This window comes from Nyctereutes procyonoides, unplaced genomic scaffold (genome assembly GCF_905146905.1).
Source record: "Nyctereutes procyonoides isolate TBG_1078 unplaced genomic scaffold, NYPRO_anot_genome, whole genome shotgun sequence".
In the NCBI taxonomy this organism is placed as follows: Eukaryota; Metazoa; Chordata; class Mammalia; order Carnivora; family Canidae; genus Nyctereutes; species Nyctereutes procyonoides.
This window is the reverse complement of record NW_026575052.1, coordinates 61,351,968-61,377,882: the sequence shown is the minus strand read 5'-3', so window position 1 is coordinate 61,377,882 and position 25,915 is coordinate 61,351,968. Positions and strand designations below refer to the sequence as shown.

The following is a 25,915-nucleotide window of genomic DNA, read 5'->3' as shown; positions in this document are numbered from 1 at the left end:
AAAATCTGAGCATATTAAATATATCCTCAAGTTTATTGCCAAGTATTTGGGTAGATTCTAAGACAAACGATGCAAATTTTCTAAATCCTTATTTTTTGTGGCAGGAGATCAATACAACTTTTAATTCAGAGATACTGTTTCTTTGTTTTCAAATAGAGGCAAAAGAACCTAAGGATAATAAGGAGGTATCAAATCCTGATGATCTGGAACTGGAGTTGGAGAATCTAGAAATTAATGATGATGCCTTAGAATTAGAAGGTGGAGATGAAGCTGAGGATCTCACAAAGAAACTCCTTGATGAGCAAGGTAAGTGCTGTTTGCCAACGATTTAATTTTTGATTAATTTTTTTACACAGAGCTCTTGCTTTATTCTTTAATTCTCTGCTTTCCTGTTGTTTCCAGGCCATCACTTTTTTGGAATTTGATTTAGAACTGAAACACATGTCTGTATAATGTGAATACACACTTAAATGATCATCTAAATTCTGAATATCTTAATAGATATTTCTTCTACTTTTTTACTTGCTAGTTTGTCCTGAATTTACTTTAATTCTATGGTATAATCTTTACAATCTTAACATAAAAGTATTTGAAAGTCACTCTAAAATGGTTGAGAAGTAAAAAGACAACTAGTAGATGGGTTTATCTGTTGTAATTTTGTCTTTATAACTGAGTAATGTTTTGTATTTAATAATTAAAAATGTTAATTATTTCATAAATACTATTGGGTTTTTTATTAAGACTTTTTAAAATTGAAGTACAATTAACGTATAGCCTGTTCTATTAGTGTCAAGTGTACAATATAATGATTCAGTGATTCTGTATATTACTCAGTGGTCATGATGATAAGTTTACTGTTAATCCCTTTTGTCTATATCATCTGCCTCCTGACCTGCCTCCCCTCTGGCAACCACCAATTTGTTCTCTGTATTTGAGAGTCTTTTTTGTCTTTTTCCTTTGTTCATTTGTTTCTTAAGTTCCACATATAAATGAAATCCCATGGTATTTGTTTTTCTCTGACTTACTTCATTTAGCATTATACTCTTTAGGTCCATCCGTGTTGTTGCAAATGGCAAGATCTCATTCTTTTTTATGGATGAGTAATATTTTATGTATACCACATCTTCCTTATCCATTTATTAGCTAGGAATTTTTTATTAGAAGGATACCTTTTATCATTATTGCTTATTTCTCTATTGGGTGCATTGTTTCCTACTGCAGATTTTCTTTTCTCCATGTCATGAAGCGAGGGTGGGCATGATTGGAGGCTGCTCTAGGCCCAAATTCTATCAGCTAGTAACATCAAAAGAAAAGAGAGTCTCTCACACTGTCTGTACATAAGTGTCATGGAAGGATTTGGCTAGTCCTGTGTCATGGTTGCCTGTGGCTAAGCGGAAGGTGATGTGCTGTGCTTTGGATGTGTCCTTCCCTATCAGAATTCCATGGGTTGCTTTCAAAGACAAGCGTGATGGGAGTGCTGTTATTTGAAGACATGGGGGAGGGATGCTTTACCAGATAAAAATAACAAATCCACTATAAAACTACATGCAATTTATGTTTAAGTTTTTGAGACTAACGCGAAAGTTTGCCTTTTTATATTCGGTATCTGGAATACTGTAGTGTCTTTGGAGAGATACCCAGACTTTACGGTAATAGCTCAAAAAAGCCTTCCATTTTTTTCATAAGTAAGAAAAACTCTAGATTATCTATTTCCTATATAACTTACTGAATGTTTCTACTCATGTTTCTCTGTATTGTCTGTATACATTTTCTTAACCTATTTAAAAATTAATTTATTATGTTAGAACAAGAGGATGAAGAAGCCAGCACTGGATCTCATCTCAAGCTCATAGTAGATGCTTTCCTCCAGCAGTTGCCCAACTGTGTCAACCGAGATCTGATAGACAAGGTATAATTATTATGGTTTAACTTTATACAAGCACATAGACCTTGTGGGATAGTTCTAATTAGGAATGTCTGTGGGTTTCGCACTGTGTTAGCCATAGAATGAACATTTCTTCAAGTAAAATCTTACTGGGAATCCAGATAAACAGAAAATTGGAGCCAATTTGTAGATGTTCTCTTTGAATGTGGAAGTGTGTCTAGAATCCTGTTGGCTTGACACTTCTTCCCTTCATGTAGGGACTCCACAGTTTGGAAAATACGATTTTAGATCAGAAATCCTTGAAGTATGCTTTGTCAATTCCTGGAGTCTTCAGAGGCGCTTTCATGAGGTCTATATAAAGTTAAAACTCTTCATACCAATACTAGGGTCCCCCGAGCCCCGCCTTTTCATTGTTTTTGACATTTGCAAAAGCAACTTGTAATTTAGTATGAGTGGGTGCTGTGGTAGCAAACTGTACTCTTAGCCTTTGTATTCTTCACTGCTACGCATTTGCAATTAAAAAGAGTGTTACTTTCACTTAAGAATCTCCTTGATGACTCTATAAAAGTTTGTGATTTTATTTCATTTCAACCTTTGAATGCACATCCTTTTAATCTGAAAAAATGGGGATTGCATGTAAAGCACTACTGCTTTCTCAAGGTTGTCTTGAGAAAAACCATTTGTGTGATTGAGTTGCAAGCTGAACTAGTTCCTTTTTTTTCATAGAATATCATTTTTACTTGAAAGAAGTGATGGGCAAACTTATTTATTCAAACCAGGGTTATTTAGCAGTTTTCCAACATGAACAAGGTGAGCATCTCACTTCAAGGACAGCAACAAAGTATTACCAATGAATGAGTTGAAGTTTTCACCAAAAGTTATAATTTTGGGAAATTTATGTCTACCACCATAAGCGTGATACCTTCACAATTCTTTTTTTTTTTTTTTTTTTTTTTTTTTGTGTTTTTTTTTTTTTTATTTTATAAATTAATTTTTATTGGTGTTCAATTTACCAACATACAGAATAACACCCAGTGCTCATCCCGTCAAGTGTCCCCCTCCGTGCCCGTCACCCATTCACCCCCACCCCCCGCCCTCCTCCCCTTCCACCACCCCTAGTTCGTTTCCCAGAGTTAGGAGTCTTTCTGTTCTGTGTCCCTTTCTGATATCTCCCACACATTTCTTCTCCCTTCCCTTATATTCCCCTTCACTATTATTCATATTCCCCAAATGAGTGAGAACATACACTGTTTGTCCTTCTCCGATTGACTTACTTCACTCAGCATAATACCCTCCAGTTCCATCCACGTTGAAGCAAATGGTGGGTATTTGTTGTTTCTAATGGCTGAGTAATATTCCATTGTATACATAAACCACATCTTCTTTATCCATTCATCTTTCGATGGACACCGAGGCTCCTTCCACAGTTTGGCTATTGTGGACATGGCTGCTAGAAACATCGGGGTGCAGGTGCCCCGGCGTTTCATTGCATCTGAATCTTCGGGGTAAATCCCTAACAGTGCAATTGCTGGGTCGTAGGGCAGGTCTATTTTTAATTCTTTGAGGAACCTCCACACAGTTTTCCAGAGTGGCTGCACCAGTTCACATTCCCACCAACAGTGTAAGAGGGTTCCCTTTTCTCCACATCCTCTCCAACATTTGTTGTTTCCTGCCTTATTAATTTTCCCCATTCTCACTGGTGTGAGGTGGTATCTCATTGTGGTTTTGATTTGTATTTCCCTGATGGCAAGTGATGCAGAGCATTTTCTCATGTGCATGTTGGCCATGTCTATGTCTTCCTCTGTGAGATTTCTCTTCATGTCTTTTGCCCATTTCATGATTGGATTGTTTGTTTCTTTGGTGTTGAGTTTAATAAGTTCTTTATAGATTTTGGAAACTAGCCCTTTATCTGATATGTTATTTGCAAATATCTTCTCCCATTCTGTAGGTTGTCTTTGAGTTTTGATGACTGTATCCTTTGCTGTGCAAAAGCTTCTTATCTTGATGAAGTCCCAATAGTTCATTTTTGCTTTTGTTTCTTTTGTTTTCGTGGATGTATCTTGCAAGAAGTTACTGTGGCCAAGTTCAAAAAGGGTGTTGCCTGTGTTCTCCTCTAGGATTTTGATGGAGTCTTGTCTCACATTTAAATCTTTCATCCATTTTGAGTTTATCTTTGTGTATGGTGCAAGAGAGTGGTCTAGTTTCATTCTTCTGCATGTGGATGTCCAGTTTTCCCAGCACCATTTATTGAAGAGACTGTCTTTCTTCCAGTGGATCGTCTTTCCTCCTTTGTCGAATATTAGTTGACCGTAAAGTTCAGGGTCCATTTCTGGATTCTCTATTCTGTTCCATTGGTCTATGTGTCTGTTTTTGTGCCAGTACCACACTGTCTTGATGACCACAGCTTTGTAGTACAACCTGAAATCTGGCATTGTGATGCCCCCAGCTATGGTTTTCTTTTTTAAAATTCCCCTGGCTATTCGGGGTCTTTTCTGATTCCACACAAATCTTACAATAATTTGTTCTAAGTCTCTGAAAAAAGTCCATGGTATTTTGATAGGGATTGCATTGAACGTGTAAATTGCCCTGGGTAGCATTGACATTTTCACAATATTAATTCTGCCAATCCATGAGCATGGAATATTTTTCCATCTCTTTGTGTCTTCCTCAATTTCTTTCAGAAGTGTTCTATAGTTTTTAGGGTATAGATCCTTTACCTCTTTGGTTAGGTTTATTCCTAGGTATCTTATGCTTTTGGGTGCAATTGTAAATGGGATTGACTCCTTAATTTCTCTTTCTTCAGTCTCATTGTTAGTGTATAGGAATGCCATTGATTTCTGGGCATTGATTTTGTATCCTGCCACGCTACCAAATTGCTGTATGAGTTCTAGCAATCTTGGGGTGGAGGCTTTTGGGTTTTCTATGTAGAGTATCATGTCATCGGCGAAGAGGGAGAGTTTGACTTCTTCTTTGCCAATTTGAATGCCTTTAATGTCTTTTTGTTGTCTGATTGCTGAGGCTAGGACTTCCAATACTATGTTGAATAGCAGTGGTGAGAGTGGACATCCCTGTCTGGTTCCTGATCTTAGGGGAAAGGCTCCCAGTGCTTCCCCATTGAGAATGATATTTGCTGTGGGCTTTTCGTAGATGGCTTTTAAGATATCGAGGAAAGTTCCCTCTATCCCTACACTCTGAAGAGTTTTGATCAGGAATGGATGCTGTATTTTGTCAAATGCTTTCTCTGCATCTAATGAGAGGATCATATGGTTCTTGGTTTTTCTCTTGCTGATATGATGAATCACATTGATTGTTTTACGAGTGTTGAACCAGCCTTGCATCCCGGGGATAAATCCTACTTGGTCATGGTGAATAATTTTCTTAATGTGTTGTTGGATCCTATTGGCTAGTATCTTGTTGAGAATTTTTGCATCCATGTTCATCAGGGATATTGGTCTGTAATTCTCCTTTTTGGTGGGGTCTTTGTCTGGTTTTGGAATTAAGGTGATGCTGGCCTCATAGAATGAATTTGGAAGTACTCCATCTCTTTCTATCTTTCCAAACAGCTTTAGTAGAATAGGTATGATTTCTTCTTTAAACGTTTGATAGAATTCCCCTGGGAAGCCATCTGGCCCTGGACTCTTGTGTCTTGGGAGGTTTTTGATGACTTCTTCAATTTCCTCCCTGGTTATTGGCCTGTTCAGGTTTTCTATTTCTTCCTGCTCCAGTTTTGGTAGTTTGTGGCTTTCCAGGAATGCGTCCATTTCTTCTAGATTGCCTAATTTATTGGCGTAGAGCTGTTCATAATATGTTTTTAAAATCGTTTGTATTTCCTTGGTGTTGGTAGTGATCTCTCCTTTCTCATTCATGATTTTATTAATTTGAGTCTTCTCTCTCTTCTTTTTAATAAGGTTGGCTAATGGTTTATCTATCTTATTAATTCTTTCAAAGAACCAACTCCTGGTTCTATTGATCTGTTCCACAGTTCTTCTGGTCTCAATTTCGTTGAGTTCTGCTCGAATTTTAATTAACTCTCTTCTTCTGCTGGGCGTCGGGTCGATTTGCTGCTTCTTCTCTAGCTCCTTTATGTGTAAGGTTAGCTTTTGTATTTGAGTTCTTTCCAGTTTTTGAATGGATGCTTGTATTGCGATGTATTTCCCCCTCAGGACTGCTTTTGCTGCATCCCAAAGATTTTGAACAGTTGTATCTTCATTGTCATTAGTTTCCATGAATCTTTTTAATTCTTCCTTAATTTCCTGGTTGACCCTTTTATCTTTTAGCAGGATGGTCCTTAACCTCCACGTGTTTGAGGTCCTTCCAAACTTCTTCTTGTGATTGAGTTCTAATTTCAAGGCGTTATGGTCTGAGAATATGCAGGGGACGATCCCAATCTTTTGGTATCGGTTCAGACCCGATTTGTGACCCAGTATGTGGTCTATTCTGGAAAAAGTTCCATGTGCACTTGAGAAGAATGTGTATTCAGTTGAGTTTGGATGTAAAGTTCTGTAGATATCTGTGAAATCTATCTGGTCCAGTGTATCATTTAAAGCTCTCGTTTCTTTGGAGATGTTGTGTTTAGAAGACCTATCAAGGGTAGAGAGAGCTAGATTGAAGTCACCAAGTATAAGTGTATTATTATCTAAGTATTTCTTTACTTTGGTTAATAATTCGTTTAAGTATTTGGCAGCTCCCACATTCGGGGCATATATATTGAGGATTGTTAAGTCCTCTTGTTGGATAGATCCTTTAAGTATGATATAGTGTCCCTCTTCATCTCTCACTACTGTCTTCGGAGTGAATTTTAGTTTATCTGATATAAGGATGGCTACCCCTGCTTTCTTTTGAGAACCATTTGAATGGTAAATGGTTCTCCAACCTTTTATTTTCAGGTTGTAGGTGTCCTTCTGTCTAAAATGAGTCTCTTGTAGACAGCAAATAGATGGGTCCTGCTTTTTTATCCAGTCTGAAACCCTGCGCCTTTTGATGGGGTCATTAAGCCCGTTCACGTTCAGAGTTACTATTGACAGATATGAGTTTAGTGTCATCATGATATCTATTTAGTCCTTGTTTTTGTGGATTGTTCCACTGAACTTCTTCTTAAAGGGGAATTTTAAGAGTCCCCCTTAAAATTTCTTGCAGAGCTGGTTTGGAGGTCACATATTCTTTCAGTTCCTGCCTGTCTTGGAAGCTCTTTATCTCTCCTTCCATTTTGAATGAGAGCCTTGCTGGATAAAGTATTCTTGGTTGCATGTTCTTCTCATTTAGGACCCTGAATATATCCTGCCAGCCCTTTCTGGCCTGCCACGTCTCTGTGGAGAGGTCTGCTGTTACCCTAATATTCCTCCCCATGAAAGTCAGGGACTTCTTGTCTCTTGCTGCTTTAAGGATCTTCTCTTTATCTTTGAAATTTGCAAGCTTCACTATTAGATGTCGAGGTGTTGAACGGTTTTTATTGATTTTAGGGGGGGATCTCTCTATTTCCTGGATCTGAATGCCTGTTTCCCTTCCCAGATTGGGAAAGTTTTCAGCTAGGATTTGTTCAAATACATATTCTGGCCCTCTGTCCCTTTCGGCGCCCTCGGGAACCCCAATTAAACGTAGGTTTTTCTTCCTTAGAGTGTCATTTATTTCCCTTAATCTGTCTTCATGGTTCTTTAATTGTTTATCTCTTTTTTCCTCAGTTTCCCTCTTTGCCATTAACTTGTCTTCTATGTCACTCACTCGTTCTTCCACCTCGTTAACCCTCGTCGTTAGGACTTCTAGTTTGGATTGCATCTCATTCAGTTGATTTTTAATTTCTGCCTGATTGGATCTAAATTCTGCAGTCATGAAGTCTCGTGAGTCCTTAATGCTTTTTTCTAGAGCCACCAGTAGCTGTATAATAGTGCTTCTGAATTGGCTTTCTGACATTGAATTGTAATCCAGATTTTGTAGCTCTGTGGGAGAGAGGGCTGTTTCTGATTCTTTCTTTTGAGGTGAGGTTTTCCTTCTAGTCATTTTGCTCAGTGCGGAGTGGCCAAAAACAAGTTGTATTGGGAAAAGGAGAGAAAGAGAGAGAAGGAAAGAAAAGAGAAAAAGAAAAAAGAAAAAGAAAAGAAAAAGGAAAGAAGAGAAGAAAAAGGGAAAGAAAAAGAAAGAAAGGTGAAAAAAAAAAGAAAAAAAAGGGGGGGTGGGGGAAGCAATCAGAAATCAAAAAGAAAAGAAAAAAGAAAAGAAAAAAAAAAACACGGGGGAGTATTTCTGTAGACTTTAAGTCCCTTGACTTCCCCTGGAACTGGTCCGTCCAGCTGGTCTTCTGGGGGAGGGGCCTGCTGTGCTGATTCTCAGGTGTTAGCACTTGGGGGAGCTGCTCTGCCCCTGCCTGCTGCAGGGCTCAGCGGGGGTTGTTTACCCCGTGAGGTCTCAGGAGGAACAGTTGCAGTTGCTATGGCAACTCTAGAAGCCTGGATTCAGCCTCCGCAGGAACTACGGGGCTCGGGGCTCTCGGCTTTCCATCTGCAGGGCCTGGAGGCTCCGGGGCGGGGCCGCTGATCTGCTCAGTTCGGGGCAGGAGCGTCCTTGCTGTCCTGGGCCCTCCCGGCCTCTGCCTGTCCCGGGGGGAGGCCGGATCCTGGGCTGTGTCCCGGCGCCCTGTGCTCCGGGGCCTGCGTTGTTGGATTTGCGCTCCCGCCCCGCAGCTCCCTCCCTGGAGCCGCTCCGGAGCCCCTCCGAACTGCTCCGGTGCGTGCTGCAGCCCTTAGGGAGCTCGGAGCACTCTCCTGCGCTCGCAGGTGTCTGTTAGTGTCCCCGGGAGCCCGAGGGCATCCCCGCCCTCCTGGGTCCTGCTCCAACTCCCTGCGAGCCCCTTTCCGCCCGCCCGGGAAGGTTGGTGCAGCTCCTGCTCCTCCGGGACGGGGCTCTCCTGTCCTGGGGACACTCGCCCCGGCCTCAGCCCGGCTCCTCGCGGGGCCCCTCCCCCTCGGAGGGCTTTTGTTCCTTTATTTCTTTTTCCCCGTCTTCCTACCTTGATAGAAGCGCGGACTCTTCTCACTGTAGCATTCCGGCTGGTCTCTCTTTAAATCTCAGGCCGAATTCGTAGATTTTCAGGATGGTTTGAAGGTTATCTAGGTAATTTGTTGGGGACAGGTGATTTGGGGACCCTACTCTTCTGCCATCTTGCCCCTCCTCCTTCCACAATTCTTTTTTGAAGAGATTTTATTGGTGAGACTTTTCTGATGAAATTGGCAGTGATATTAAATAAAATATAATTTTAAATATATAATATGTATGTGTTGAAGATCTGCATAGCTCAGTGAACCATTGTTCTAAGTGCATGACAGTGTTTACAGAATTCTTGTTTGGATGTTAAAGATTCACTCAAAAGTGCAAGATACACCAATGGATTTTAATGTAACGTAGCATGAAAAATTGATTTATATGGTTTTGGTTCCACATTGCAATTAACCATTAGGAAACTACCACTTGTCAAGTGTATTTCGGTGTATTATCAAAGAATATCTACAATTAGTGGAAAGTATATTAAAATACACCCTCCTTTTCCAGCTGTGTATATATGTGAAGCTGGATTTGCTTCATTTACTTCATCCAAAAAACAAAAACATCACAACAGATTGAATGCATAAGTAGATACAAAAATCTAGCTATCTTCTAAAAAAAAGTATCACTTTGTCACTAAATTTTTTTTCATTTTGAAAAGTATATAGTTATTTCTTTAAAAAAAGTAACAAGTAATAGGTTTATTGGTATTTTTAAGTGAAGTAATATTTTAAAAGTCTCAGTTTTAATTTCTAATACAGTAAATGATGTTAAATACAACCTATATAAAGTTCTTTCAGGTCCTTAATTTTTGAGAGTATAAAGTAAAGATACCCAAAGTTTGAAAACTGTTGCTTTAAGCCATTTTTTTTTTTTTTTTGTCATAATGCTTTGACAGCCTCCTATAGAGAACTATAGAAGTTAGGTTGTTCTTTAACTTTGAAAGCTCATTTAGTCCTCCTCCAAATCATTTAGAAGTATTTTAGTAACTTTTCATGTAATCAAGTAGACTTGAAACTCGGTTTCCAAATTGGCTTACTTCTTAAAGTGATTAGGTCAATTAACAGTTTTCAAGAACTTAAGTTTGAAATATGATTGAAACTTTCTCCTACCAAATTTTCATATTTTCATTTATATGGCATAAACAGGATGACAGATACCTTGACACTCCTGCTCCACCTCCATACCCCAGTTTGAGTACTGTCATGAAAATTGAAGGTGGGAAGGATCTCATTGGTTTTGTATATAGTCATATTGTTATGAGTTTGCACTATAAAGTATACTGTAGCGCTCAGCTCAGTATTAAGAGCTATTGCCGGGCAGCCCCTGTAGCTCAGGTTTAGCGCTGCCTTCAGCCCAGGGTGTGATCCTGGAGACCCAGGATTGAGTCCCACTTCAGGCTCCCTGCATGGAGCCTGCTCCTCTCTCTGCCTGTGTCTCTGCCTCTCTCTCTGTGTGTCTCTCATGAATGAATAAAATCTTAAAAAAAAAAAAAAAGAGCTATTGCCAGTAATGACTGTACAGTAAATTCTGAGTTAACCTTCGGAGAGTCAGAAGAAAAATAGGAGCCACTCTTCTCTGTTGGACTCCAGTGGGTTCCTCTGGGGAGTCAGCATACTCATGAAAGGAATTTCTTCCATATACATTCACAAAGGTCCAAACAGCTTAAGAAGGAAAAGTACTTGGGAAACAGAAAGATCTAAGAATTCTTTGAATTCAGTAATTATGTAACAATTTAGAGACCAGAGTGAAGATTTCTTTTAGGTAACTTGTGTGAATAATGTCATTTATGGTGGTGTTTATTTTTTTTAATGTGTATTTCTACATACATTTAATAATCATAAACATTTATTTTTATTTAATAAAGTAAATGATTGTTGAACTTTCATTGATCTCAAATGTTTTGAAACAAGTTTTCAGAATACCGCTTACTGAGTTGTCAATCAGCAGTTGTTCCTCAGGCAGATACATACCACCAGAGAGACTCCTTTTATTTCCATTTCTTCTCATAGGACAGGACTGGATAAATCTAAGAATTAATATATATATGAAACTTTTTTCTTATTTTTCTGAAATTTATTAATCTTGACAGTTTTTTTATGTTGTCTTTTATTTATTCTATATATTTATTGAACCCCTACTGTGTGTTAGGCATTGACATGCTTTATGGACTCCTAATCTGTGGAGTTTTGAACATTGTAGGTTTTTTCCTACCTAACTGGCCTTTGATTATTGTGGTAGGTGAAGTGATATTTCCTTCTCTGTCTTTATAAAATTTTTTAGCTACAATATGCAAACTATTTACATACTTTAAAGAACAGTGTTCTAAGGTAGTTATTGAAATATATTTTATTCATGTTTTGTAATTTATGGTGAAACATAAGCCATTATTGGCCATTTAAAATGTTTCTTTATATTTTCAAAAATGTTGATTTGTTTTGCGTGTGTGTGTATAAGAGAGAGTGAGAGAGAGAGATATTCCAGTGTTAACCTATTTTCTGAGTACATGACTTTGGGGTTTCTATTTATTAGGTCCAGAATTTTTCAATGTTTCATATGGGTGAATTGCTTAAAGGGCATTTTATTGTACTTTTCCCTTTTATTACTTAGCTATGATAGCTTTAGTGTCATAAAATGTAAGCTTTAGTAACATTTATTATACTCTTTTTACAAACAGAAGAAAAATTTAAATTGATTTTACTCTCTCGACAAATGTTGATGTAAAATTTTGATCTTGGTGAATACTTGAAATGTGAGTTAGTGTCCTGGGTTTGAATCTAATCAGTCTTGTGCCGTTTCTTTTATCAAAGGTTTAATCAAATGGGAGGTATTTTAGTGCATTCTGTCCATAGTGAAGAGCAGAAATTCTTAATAGATCTGGGAACTCTGTGGATCTTGTATGTGCATCCAATAGTCAAGAAATTATCAGATTAAGGATTGAGATTAATAATAATTGTTACTCATTACATTACATATGAACCTATAGAAGGACAATATTTGAGAGCCTCGGAAGTATATTTAAAGTTAGTTTATTCCTTTTTAAAGTATAATTTATTTTTCTTAAAACACATATACTGAAAATCCTTAACATTTAAAAAATATACATGCCTATATTTTAAAAATACCAGTTACTCATATTTTTGCTTTCCAGTCCCTTCCTAGAACACACACCTTTCCCAGCTTTTCTTATGTACTTGTATGTCAGTCATAGTGATGAAGATATTAAGTACTTCTTTGTTACTGCAGTATAAAATGGATACTGTACTAAATAACAGTTCTGGGTATTTATTACAGTCCTGTGATTTGGTTTCTTTAAGTAATTGTCAAATCTGACTCTTGACACTAAACTAAACCTTTTTAGTCAGTGCTGAGGCACTTATTTTTACATGTTCTTGAGAATAATATATGCCTTTCTCTCATTTCTAGTTTATCCTTGTTCCTTTTTGATTATCCTTATTGACAATAATTTTCTGGGTTCCTGGTAACTATTTTTGCTACTTTCTAATTCTGTCCGAATATTTTTCTGATATTAATGTTGATTTACTTGACATCAGTAAACTCAAAGGCATTAATTGCTGTTTCATATAATTATTTGGCAGACAATTCATGGTAGCTCTTCAGTCTCTACCCACTTGGGGTTCTGTTTCTAACACTAGGTTGTAATTAAAAAGTCTGTGAGATGTATTTTTAGATCTAAAAGGAGAGAAGAATTTAAGTTTTAGTGATCTTTTAGTTTGGCATATGCTCATAATACTAGTGTTCTAAAACCATTTTGAAATGTTTAGGAGCAAGTAGAAGCCCTTTGTGGCATGCATGGTTTTTGCTTTCATTAGTTAAATTAAAAAATATTTTTAAGGAAAAAAGTTTGCTTTTTCTCTTTTAGGCAGCAATGGATTTTTGCATGAACATGAATACAAAAGCAAATAGGAAGAAGTTGGTACGGGCACTTTTTATAGTTCCCAGACAAAGGTAGGTACTAAAAGACAAAAAGTAATTTGTTAGTATTTTTACTCTATAGTGATGACTGTAAGATAATGTCCTTATTTAATTATCTCTTTAAAAATATGTATTGTCAACAGACATCATTGTTTTCAGTATATTTTCTAGAACTTGTTGCTCAATGATTTCCGTTCTTTTGTTCATTAGCTCTAGTGGAAATATTTCTTCTGATGCTTACCTATTTTAAGAGAAAATATTTGAGAATAATAGTAACTTAAGAATACTAATAACCTAATCATTTCTAGAAGCAGTTGGTTTACATTTTTGCCTCTGAGGAGAAAAAAATAACAAAAGGTATATAAATTTTTTGGAGAGTTTTTATTTTGTATAAAGATCAGACTAACTGAGTGTATCATTTTTACAGTTGTATTTAAATGAAAAGTTCTTGTTTTTGTAATTATGATAGTTTAGAATTAAAAGTTACAGTAGTGATTATGTTGCTAGTAATTCAAGAAGCATATTTAGTCGCATAATGCTTTTAGAGAATAGTAATTCTATAAATTACACTAAATTAATGGTCCCTGAAATATGGAGGACCACTCAGACCATTGACCTTAGGAACCTGGAGGAGATGCCTTTCTGTTTATTCAGCAATGGATAATTAAGTAATTTTGTTAACTATTATGATGATTACATACAACATGGCTAATGTAGATACTTTCCCCAGAAGGTAAGGGTTCTGAGCAGTTTCACTAGATATCTTAAGCATAGGGATGCCTGGGTGGCTTAGTGGTTGAGCGACTGCCTTCAGCTCAGGGCATGATTCTGGGGTCAGGGATCAGGTCCCACATTGGGCTCCTTGTCGGGAGCCTGCTTCCCCTCTGCCTATGTCTCTGGCTCTCTCTCTCTCTCTCTCTCTCATGAGTAAATAAATAAAATCTTAAAAAAAAAAAAAGATTTCTTAAGCATAGTTTTGATTAGGTCCATTTGTTGGTAGAAGCCCATGATTTCTTGATATAAGATTTCTCAGTGAAACCGAATCACTACTGTTTTTTCCTTTCATACTGGTTTTTAATTCTGCCAGCATCATTAATATGAGCATTTGATTTTTCATCTTAATGGGACAAGAGAGATGGAATGTGTTAATAATAATAATTAAGAGAGAACGTCATTTCATCAAATCTGAGGTGACATCAGTTATGAGGTACATCATTATTTTATGTAAAAGTAAGAAAAAATACTGCCAGTTATTTTTAAGTCCTTAATTGTGAGACACATCCCACTTTTAAGTATTTGCAGGTGGGAAAAACTAAGCCTGCATTGATGAAAATTCAAATACTGATTTTTTTTTCAAGTGAAAGTGATTCTTATACAATGGAGTATTTGTTTTCAGATCTTTTTCAACTCTTTTATTTGAATGAGGAAACATGTATTAACAATTATTTGAACATATACAACAGAATAATCCAAAGTTAGCAAAAATAAAAGGCATTGTTTACAAAAGAAATCATGCAATGATGTTTAAGTAGTTTACTTATAAAAAAGCATCGTGTCTCCCTGTGTACCCATTCTGTCCTACTCTACCCCCCGTAAGAAAGTCTTCAAAAACTACATATTAGTCTTTGCTAGTTGTATCCTTTATAACTCCGTTTATCTGCTTAGCTCTGTGAATAGTTGCAAATTAGACGTACTTGGAATCTGTTAGAAATGTAGACTTAAATGTAATAGGAAGTGACAATTGATGGCTTGAGAGACAAAAGGTAAAGAGACAAGTACTTGAAGTGTATAACATGCTAGAGCCATGAGGAAGAGACCTATATATAGTCTTACATACCTGAAATATGTAAATACAATCATTTAGGTTTTTTTATAAGCCACTTGAGTGATCAGCCAAGATTAAATTATGTTCTAAATTTTATTCATTTATTAACTAATTCATTAAGAATCTACTGTATTCTGTGATTAGTGCTAGAGATACAGTGGTGAACAGGACAGGTTAGGCTCTTGTATTCACACAGCTTACAGTTTGGGAAAGAAGAAAGACAAAGACTTCTAAGTGCAGTAACCAGGAAGAATCACAGCGTGCTTTGAAGTACATGGCAAGTGGAACTGATTGATTTAGTTTGGGGAGTCCAAGAAGGCTGCCTGGAAAAAGGGTCATTTAATGTGAGTCTTGAGAAAAGAATTAGGCCAGGGATGACTGGGGAAAGGGAACTGTAGAGAGAGCATTCTGGTGGAGGCAGCTGAGTATGTGCAGAGTTAGAGACAGGAAAGGTTTGCAAAAACTGCTTCCTTGGTTTCCCTGGACATTGTCATCTCCCATTTTCTTGACTTTTTTCTCTACCCAGGGGTTCTGGGCAAAGAGAGGTGAATTAAAGACTACTGTGATGTATGGTGTTTTCCTAATAACTACTACAATTTCAGCTTTTTGAATATTATTGTTGTATTATTTGGTATGAAGATAAAATTTACACCTCATTGTGGATTGCACCTTTTATCACTATAAAGTGTCATTTTTTGTCTTATTTAATGCTTTTTTGGCCTGAGACTACCTTATCTGGTATTAAGATTACAGTTTCTAATTTCTTCTACTAGCATGCTTTTCCCTTCTATAGTCACTCTTTCAAAATTGCTTTATTTTAGTTGAGTCTCTTGTATATTCTTGACTAGAGCTTTACTTTGTTATCTGTTCTAAAAATATGTTTCTTATCAAGTTAGGGTATTTATATGTTTGGTAAGACATATGATTGGTCCAAGTTCTGTTATATCATTTCTCTTTTTGGCTTAATTTTTAAAAAGTCTTTCATTATATAATCTGTTTATATTGTTTTATTTTTATACATATGTGGGTATATGTATTTTTTGATTTGAGGGAAATTCGTGTTTTTATTTTAGTAGTTATCTTCATAATTATAGGTTCACTTCATGATCATTTATTTATAGATAGCCCTCGTTGTTCTACCACAAGTGATAAATTAGCTTGTGTTCTCTTCCTTTCTTCTCCTCTCCTCACCCACTGGTATTGGTCTGTAATGTTATCTTACTTAACATTTTCCTTTTTCAGCATTAAATGTGCTTATACTTGTGTCATTTGGTTTGTCAGCTTAGGTTTGAACGTTACTTCACTCGCCACACTATAGGCAGGCAAGCAGCAAACTTAACCTGACTTTTCATCTTTTCCATTCACCCTCTTCTTGTTTTTGTCTCTGTGTTGATAGGTCATCTTGATAGGGAATATAACATCTACATCCTAATTTGTCACTCTAACCCCCTCGTTTTTTTTTATCTTATTAGTTCTACAGTTTAAAATCCTCCATGCCCCCACCAACGCTGTTTCTCTAGTTTCCTCTGTTATCTCTTGGTTTGCTGAAGTTCATCTTTTAATTTTGCAAGAAGAGTTCTTGGGGAAAAAATATCCCTTGAGTTTTTATATTTTATACATTCAGAGTGATGTGTCTGTGGATTTCTTTCTTTCTTCCTTTTCCTTCCTTTTACTTTCCCTTTTTCCTTTCCTTTCCTTTCCTTTCCTTTCCTTTCCTTTCCTTTCCTTTCCTTTCCTTTCCTTTCCTTTCTTCTTCTTTTCTTTTCTTTTCTTTTCTTTTCTTTTCTTTTCTTTTCTTTTCTTTTCTTTTCTTTTTTTTCTTTCTTTATAAGAGACACAGAGAGAGAGAGGCGTAGAGACAGAGAAGCAGGCTCCATAGAGGGAGCCTGATATGGGACGCGATCCCAGGACCCCTACGGGATCACGCCCTGAGCCAAAGGCAAATGCTCAATCGCTGAGCCACCTGGGTGTCCCTGTGGATTTGTTTCTTGAAAGACAGCTTAGCTGGTTGTAGGATCCATGGCTCATACCTTTACCCTCAAATACCTTTTAGGTGTTGACCACAGTGTCATCTGGCATTTGCTATTACTGTGGAGAACCTGGAGGCCAGCCTGCCTTTTTCCTCTTTCTCCTCTGTAATTGACTTGGTCTTGCAAATGGCTGCCCAAATAATCTTTTTCTAGTAAATCCAATGGCTTTCCTAGGATGAAGATGCCTTGGTATTGATCATTCTGGGTCATTCTCCATGCCCTTTGAGTTTTCATATTGAATACTTCAGGGAAGTTTTCCTGATTTTCATCTTTAAGTATATTTAAATAATTGTTCTGTTCTCTCTTTTTTTTTTTAGGTACTTCAGTTATGTATATGTTGAATCTCCTTTGCTTATTTCCAGCTACTGTATTCTCACTAATCACTTTTCTCAGTGTCTTTTTTTTTTTTTTTTTTAATCCTCTGCCTTTTAGTCACAATTCTGCAAAGTCTGTTCTCCCCTGTGCTCTCTTCCTCATTTCTTCTTTTAGGATTCACTTAGTATTTTTAAAATCAATTTTCATTTATTTTGTGGTAATATTTTTCTGGTAAATTTTGGTATATTTTAAGGACTTTTTCCTTTTCTTTTCCTTCTTTGTTTCTCTATTTTTCTTATTTATTTTAAGTAATCTGTATTTCCATTGTGGTGCTTAAACTCATGACCCTGAGACCAGAGTGATCTGAGCCAGCCAGGCACCTCCCTCTATTTTTAAAATAAATTGTGGTTAATAATATTACTAAATGGATTTTGAAAATGTGCCCTGTTTGGATTAGTTCTCTATTCACTTTTCACTTGTGATATCTGCCATCATTTACCCATAGAATCTGGGTTGTTTGGTAGCTCCATTCAAACTTCATGCAACATTTGAGTTTACTCTGAAAAATTAAGTTTTACAGACTTCATCTTATATCATTGCCATAGCTTCCAGGATTGTTGTGGCATGAGAGGACAGTGTGTGAACACAGCTCATTCCTAGGTACCTTGAACAAAAAGTGACACATCATTTTCACTCAGCCCAAAGCCTAAGAAGACAATAAGGACATTTGGAAAACGCAGAGAAGCACATGGAGCACTCGGGGAGCACTATTGCCTTTGATTCAGATATACTCCTAGGGATTTGTTTGGGGATCATTATGATTTTTATTTCTTTAGTAAGTTACTGAAAATAATAAAAGATAATAAGTATGGTGTGGCTGGTAGAGGGCAGTCTTTTCAACAATGAAATTTATAAGTAACATTGAATATTACTCTATTGGCATTTCTGTATTTTATATACATTTAATGAGCTAAGTTATAGAAAAATCTCTAATTTATGTGAGAACAGATGTCTCATTTATCTGCTTTTCTAGTGTAAATAGTACTCTCCAGTCTCTTCTAAAGATTTCAGTGTTTAGCTAAAACATTGCCTTTTTTATGTTTCTGAGGGTACTTGAAAAGTCAAGGCCTCTGTTTACACATCCTTAAAATGGTGTATTAGAGTCTTGGACTCAGTTGCTATTTCCTAGTCTGTTGACTGTATATTTTTAATGATTTGCAAAAGCCTTTAATTTTGAATGGGTTTTGTTGTCCTTAACCTCCTGACATCTTTCTACCTTAACTGCAATATTTGGCTTGTCCTGAGGATTAGAGCTTGGTCTCTAGGGAGGCTGGAGTAAAAAGATAATAGTCAAGTGCCAGTAAGTCTCCTCTCATCCTGTTTCTCGTTCCCTTTCTTCCCTTTCTTCTTCTCTTTCCTTTCTTTTCTCATAGACTCACAAACTGTTCTCCATCTTGTATTCATTTTATTCATTCCATCTTAAAGAGATGACTGATCCCCTTCAAGGGGAGTGGGAGGGAGAGGGAACAAAGGTTGGTCTAGAGTGTGCATGCCAGAATATTCTCCTAGGTAGCCAGTTATTCTTTGAGCCTCTGGACTTAGGGACAAGCTGGGGCACTAGGGAAAGAGGCGTGAGGAGATTCTTTACACCTTGTTTTAGCTCTTGCTCTTATCTAGCCTCATTGTCTACAGTGCCTCACTAGACCCCTGAGGACCCCTTTGGTAAGGTGCATCTTTCTTTTTCTCTTTCTTTCTTTCTTTCTTTCTTTCTTTCTTTCTTTCTTTCTTTCTTTCTTTCTTTCTTTCTTAAATTTTTTTTTTGCATCTTTCTTTTCATGTGGTATTTTCTCTCCCTTACCCTTCCCAAAGGACATGAATTCTTTTGAGTGTCTTTATGGCCAAGATTCCCTCTTTCATCCAGTCCCTCCCGCCTGTGCTGAACAATTAATGTGCTACCAAAGTCAGAATGAATGATTTCATAGTTGTTTGAGTGCCTATGACTGTGAGGCCCACAGATTTTTAAAAATACAGTGGATCCGTGAACAACATGGGGGTTGAGGCACCAACCTTCTCCACAGCCAAAAAGTCACATACAACTTCTTACTCCCCCAGAACATAAGCCTTACTGATAACATAAACAGTTGATCAACACATAGTTTGTATGTTACATGTGTTATATATTTTTATAATAAAGTAAGGTAGAGAAAAAATGTTATTAAGAAAATCATAAGGAAGAGAAAAATACCAATTACAATATTGTACTCTATTTATCAGGGAAAAAAAATCCTTATTTAAGTGGACCTGCACTACTCAAACTTGTGTTCAACGATCAACTATCTATAAGTTTCCCCCACCAAAAGTAGAATGTTTCTATGAAACCTTTTTTAAGCTGAAATGGTATAAAATAGTAATTACCATTAATTTATATGGAAAAGTCTTTGAATGTGCCCAGACTCCTCCCCCTCCCCAAGAAAAAAGCCTTTCTTAGGCTTTTCTGATACCTTGGGACGCATCTTGGCAAAAGAATGCAAAATAAATCTAGGTAAGGCACAGATGCTCTCAGACACACAGTTCAAAGCTATGGCGCTTTGATGCCAAGCTGTTGAGTGTAGCTCTTGGGGATGGAGCTTGGCTGTGCCACTCTTGGTGTGCAGCACCTCTGCAACTGTTTTGCTTCAAAATCAGCACCAAACACTATATTTACTTTCCCCCTTTTTCATAAAAGTGAAAAATCTTCTCTGGATTTTTTTCAGTTAGCAAAAACAGGTAAAATACAAGGCTGAAGCAAAAGCAGAGTGGTATAACATGAACTTTTGAAAGGCAGGGGATCTTTATATATGTCTGGTTGTGAATTTGGCTGTCTTACCTAGTCTTAAACCTCTATTTTGGTTTAGGAAGCACTAAACTAGATAACTTTTAAGGTTCTTTATAGATCTTTTCTTTAAAAAAAAAAACAGCTTTATTGAGATGTAATCACATACTATACATTTGCACATTTGAAGTATACAATTCGGTATTCTAAATAAATGCACCCATCACTACAATCAATTTTTAAAACATTTTTATCCTGTTCACAGATACAGATAACCTTCTGTCTCTTAGCAGTCAGTCCTGTGCTTTCTCTGCGTACCCTTTTTCCTGCCCCAAGAAACCACTAACCTGCTTTGAGTTACTATGGGTTTGCCTATTCTGAGTATTTCATATAAATGAAATCATACAATATGTGTTTGTATCCAGCTTCTTTCACTTAGTATCATGTTTCCAAGGTTCATCTTTGTTCTTGCCTGTATTAGAATTTCTTCCTTTTTAAAAGGCTGAATATTCTATTGTGTAGATACACCCCATTTTGTTTACCCATTTATTAGTTGATGGATATTTGGATTGTTTCCACTTTTTAGCTACTAGGAAAAATGCTGAACATGACCAGGTTTTTGTGTGGGTATGTTTTCATTCCTTTTGAGTATATATCTAGGAGTGAAATTGCTGTGTCTTATGGTAACTCTAACATTTTCAGTAATTAAATTTTTCCGCAGTGGCTGTGCTATTTTATATTCCCATTAGCAATGTATGAAGGCTCCAGTTTCTCCATATCTTCAAAACACTTGTTACTGTTCCTTTTTTGCTCATAGCTATCTGGTGAGTTGGAAGTGGTATCTCAACTGTGATTTTGATTTGTGTTTTCCTAATGGCTGGTGGTTTTAGGCATCTTTTCATGTCCTTACTTTCTGTGTGTAGGTCTTCTTTGGAGAAATGTCTGTTTAAATCTTTTACCTCCTTTTTAATTATGTTATTACTGAATTGTAAGAGTTCTTTTATATGTGTGCCCTATCAAATACAACTTGCAAATATTTTCTCCCATTCTGTGAGTTGTCTTTTCACTTTTTTGGTATCACTTGTAGCACAAAAGTTTTAAAACGTGATGTCCAGGTGTACAACTTTGCTCATCTGTACAGTTTTTAAAGGTTTGGTCTAAAACCAAACCAAAGTTTTAACTTTATTCTTCCCTCATTAAATAGTTGGTTAAAAAAAAAATCTTAGAAGCCTGGCATTTTATCTCAGCTTATTGAAGGGCTCCACAGAAATGAAACCTACTAGACATTGCTTTAAATATTTCACATCATTTTATAGTTAATTTGTAATATAATACTTATAAATTGAAATTTCATATGAAGGGTTACATCTTAGGTATATGTATGTATCCACCATCAAGATCAAGCTAGAGCTGAGGCCTAGCACTTTAGAAGGCCCCCCCCCTCACCTAAATTAACTTTGAGCATAAAGTCAGAATCAGGCAAAGTACCTGGGAATCTTAGTTTTTTTGGGGCAAACTCAGTATTGGTTTTAATGACTTGGAAGCCATATGGTTTGCCAAGTTTTTATAGATGGTTGATCAGAATCTTTGACTTAGAGTAATATAAACAGAAACTGTTGAGTGAATGAAGTGCTTCCCCTGATTGTTAAACAACTTTTCAACTCTTTAGTCTTTGAAGTCTTTTTGCATGTTGTACCACTTGATGGTGCTGTTGGACTGGGAGCTGCAACATTGTCACAAAGTCTTTAGAGCATATGATTGTTGATTTCAGAGTATGACTCCAATCTTTTATGTTTCATCTTTTTTTGAATCATTTGCTTCATTGTTTAAATGAAATTTTTTTGTATTCTTTTCATTGAGTGGTAGCAGTGTGCTTTCACATTCCTCCTTTTCCTAGGTATTGTTGAACAGTATAGTATAAAATCAGTGGCTTCCAACAGTTAAATTCTTTAGATTTTAGAGGGAGGAAAAAAGCTGGACATTTCTTTTAGAAAGCTGATTGATATGAGATAAAAACCTTGAAGAATTTCTTTTCTTCCCTCTCAGTAACAAAATGTGTTTCTGCATTTTTATTACTTGTAGTTAATGACTGGATGTTTACTAATTTGATCATTAAGTGCTCTTAAGATACTTAAATGCGTGATTTAAGAGACCTTGAAAATGTAAGCAAGGTTTTATTGTTAAAGGAAAAGAAAATCTTTATTAAATGGTTCATTCACTAGCTGTTGATAAAAATAATACTCTTTGAGACAAAAATTCAGTTTTCAAAGGGAAGATCTCAGTTTACTTTCTAGTTGACATTCAGAAAAATCTAAAAATACTTATCTAGCTAAAATTTTAATACAGAAATTTGCTCTTTAATTCATTAAAATGTTTTATTTTGTGGTTAATACATTTAATGTGATTGGTATAGCATTAGCACTCCATTCCCTTGCTAGAGGGACAGAAAAGACAGAGGGTTAGAAAAAAACAGAAAAGCACACTTAAGCAGGACTAACACTGAAGAACTATATAGTTTATTACTTTATTTACAACATAAGGAATTTTATTTTGCAAAGTAATGAATGAACAGTCCCACAGAGCTTGAAGATTTAAATAAGGTAGGGTGGCATTTGCTATCAGCTATCCTTTTAATTGTGAAAGGCATAATGGAAAAAGGAATTTTAGAAACCTGTTTGAGAAGGACTTGGTGAGCTTTTTAGAAGTAGAAGATTCTGAGAAAATAGGATATCTAACTTTACTTTCACGTGGCCAATTCCCACAGAGCAAAAACCAGGATTGCTAACTACCTGGAAAGGCATAAAAGAGTTAAGATCTTCTGGGGAATCATTATTATTATTATTTTAAAAATCTTTGAAATTAAAAGCACTGAAAGCACTTACCTCAGTTGTCAGGTCACTGACAGGAGCCTGAATGGCTAGCACAGACTGCTTCACTTTAAGAAAGTTAGCCATATCTACCTTTCTTTTGGGACTGGGAAAAAGTTTTGATATAGATTGGGCTGACCTCCTAGAAGAAGAAAAATGAAATAAAGTATAAGTGCCTTGTCCAGGAAAGGAAGAAAAAGGAAATGATAGGTTAAAATTTTTAGTGTTAAGTGAGTATAATCTCAAATTGTACTGAAAAATACATTGAGAAAGACATCCAAAATTAAAATTACTTTTAAAAACTGGAACTGGTTCTTAAAATCTAAATAGGAAAACATTTAGAAAATACAAAGAAAAAGAACATTTAAAAGTTTAAGAAATGAGCCAGATTATACACTAGAAATATTTTTAAACGCACTTGAAAATCTCAGTGAAACAATTGTTGGGGAAAAATAAACATTTCCAAATTATTTCAAAATAAAGTAGACCAGTGAAGTTAACAGTTAGCTTCATCTTAAATAGACCAAGACTAGATAGCTTTATTGAGTTCTTTCAATTTTTTATGGAACTAGTGATTTCTCTACTGTCTCATTTGTTCCAGTGTTGAAAAGCAAACTTGCCATTTCATACTATGAGTTAGGCAGACTCTTAACAAAGAGCAAGGAAGTCTGAAAACTTGACCAATCTCACTTTTGAACATTGATATAAAAATCCTAAGTAAAAACTAGCAAATCATGTTTATATTAAATAAAAATCTAGCAGGATTAGATGATTGGTTTCAGGATAAAAAAGATATTTTAAATAGGAAACATAAAATAGGAGACTATGATTATCCTATTAATTGCATAAAAATATTTGAGAAGCTAGCATTGATAAAATGTAAAACTTGATGAAGTTTAATATTTTTCTTAAATAAAAATCAGATGAAAAAAATCAGATGGTACTTCCTTTTGGTGGTGAAGAATATTTTAGACTAAAAACTATCAATAATTAAAAAAAAAACCAACCAATAAACCTATGGGTGCCTGAGCGGCTTAGTTGGTTAAGTGTCCAACTCTTCAACTCAGGATTGTGAATTCAAGCCCTGCATTGGGCTCTGCACTGGACACAGAGCCTACTTAAAAAATAATAATAATAATTAAAAAAATAAACCTAGTTGTGGGATACAAGTAACATTTATTTATGTAACAGATGTTTACTGAGCACCTACTATATTGTTGGCACTGTGTTGAATAATAGCAAACTATCTCCCATGGAGCTTACATTCTAGTGGGGAAGGGTGACAAGATAATAAACACAATAAGTTAAGTAGATTGTATAATATGTAAGAAGGTGATAAATGCTACTTTAAAAAATAGTGCAGAATAGGGGATTCTGGCGTAGGGCTGGGTAGATTTGTGGTTTCAGCTGAGTATTTGAAAGCAGTTTCACTGAGGAGGTATCAGTTAGAAGTAAGACATGGCTTTTGTGAGGGAATAAGTGTAGATATCTGGAGGAAGAAAAAAGCATCTTCCGGCTGAAAGAAGAGCCAGTGTGGAGCTCTGAGGTGAACATTTAAGCCATCGGAGGATTTAACCAAGGCAGCTAAGACTGGAAGCCACAGAAGCACTATTTGAGAGAGTTAGAACCTGAGCCTCCTGACTCCGAGCACATTCCTTCCTCTTTGTTGTCTTATGACTTCAGTTTTTGTGTTCATTCAATGTATTCTTCATTTTTCTGATCTGAAATTGTGGCATTTGGGAGTAGTAGAACTTAGGCATAGTTTAAATTCATTTATTTGTGTTTGGCCAATGGCTATGAACTGAAACAGAAGAAAGTATTTGTTGTTAAAGTGGGTTTGAAAAACAAATGAAAACTTAATATATTCTAACTATAATGTACATTATAGTTATATTAAAGTACAATATTCTAACCAAAGTTCAAAAACTTAGAAAGTAAACTTGCTGTTAGTGTGAATCTGTTATGCAAGAAAATTGAAGGTTCATTTGTCCCAGGCTTTTTTTATACTAATAGACATGAAGAAAATGACTACATACTTATGAGAGTATCTCACAGGAAAACTTCATTTATGTAATAATCAAGGAGTAATGTGCCCCACATGTGCACATTTTCTTTATAACGGGCTGTTAACCTTCGTTGATGAAACTTTCTAAATAATTTAAAGAAACATTTAATGTAACATTTAACATTAAGTGTCTTGATTTAGATCTTTACATAACGGATTGAACTTTTTATTGTTAGAGTAAACACAGATGTGATGCCTTTAACAAAATTGAGTCACTACTACAAAGCCACTTTTTCCCTGACCTCTCTCAACATCTATTATTTCTGAAATGGTGATTAAAATATCTACCTCAGGGGCATGTGGGTGGCTCAGTGGTTGAGCCATTTGCCTTCGGCTTAGGACATGATCCTGGGGTCTAGGATCGAATCCCTCACTGGGTTCTCCATAGGGACCTGCTTCTCCCCTGCCTATATCTCTGCCTCTCTCTGTGTGTGTCTCATGAATAAATAAATAAAGTCTTTTTTTTTAATTCCCACCTCATAGAATGGTTATTAGGATTAGCAAGCTCAGTAAAGTATATTATTAGGTGCCTAGGACAGAGCCTGGCATGTTAGTAAAATCTAAATGATAATTTTTTTTAATTTTTTTTATTTATTTATGATAGTCACAGAGAGAGAGAGAGAGAGAGAGAGAGAGAGGCAGAGACACAGGCAGAGGGAGAAGCAGGCTCCATGCACCGGGAGCCCGATGTGGGATTCGATCCTGGGTCTCCAGGATCGCGCCCCGGGCCAAAGGCAGGCGCCAAACCGCTGCGCCACCCAGGGATCCCCTAAATGATAATTTTTAAAAGAAATTATAACAGTCAAAGAGGAATGCAAAGGTTTTCAGTCTCTTAGGTATGAATTTAAGCACTTTCCTCTACCTTTCAAATTTACCTCCATTCTTCCTTCCTTTGCTATATTTCTTCCAGGTGAGCCTTAATCTGTCCATGCTGAGAGTTTTCCAGATCTAATCCTAAGCCTTGCATGGTGTGCATTGTTTTCTCTGATGATGAAACCATTTTCCTGTATTATTCTATAGTGATGTACTCAGGGATAACCTGTAGGATTATGTGTTTCTGTTCTCAATGGCTTTAGGCTGCCTAGTTATTTGAGCTTTTTGTTGAATTTTTATAGTTTTAAGGTTTCTTCATCACTGCGTTCCCCATA

The 25,915-nt window shown here is 36.3% G+C and overlaps 1 protein-coding gene across 5 annotated transcripts in view; it reads left to right on the top strand.

The window, feature by feature from the left end:
- Nucleotides 1-25,915, top strand: part of UPF2 (UPF2 regulator of nonsense mediated mRNA decay) — a 109,163-nt gene that overhangs the window by 30,575 nt on the left and 52,673 nt on the right. For all 5 annotated transcript variants that reach the window (XM_055331606.1, XM_055331609.1, XM_055331605.1 and 2 more), the window contains exons 6-8: nt 157-306; nt 1,806-1,909; nt 12,801-12,886. In XM_055331606.1, the coding sequence (XP_055187581.1) occupies nt 157-306; nt 1,806-1,909; nt 12,801-12,886 (340 nt within the window). The remainder of the gene's footprint in view (nt 1-156; nt 307-1,805; nt 1,910-12,800; nt 12,887-25,915) is intronic.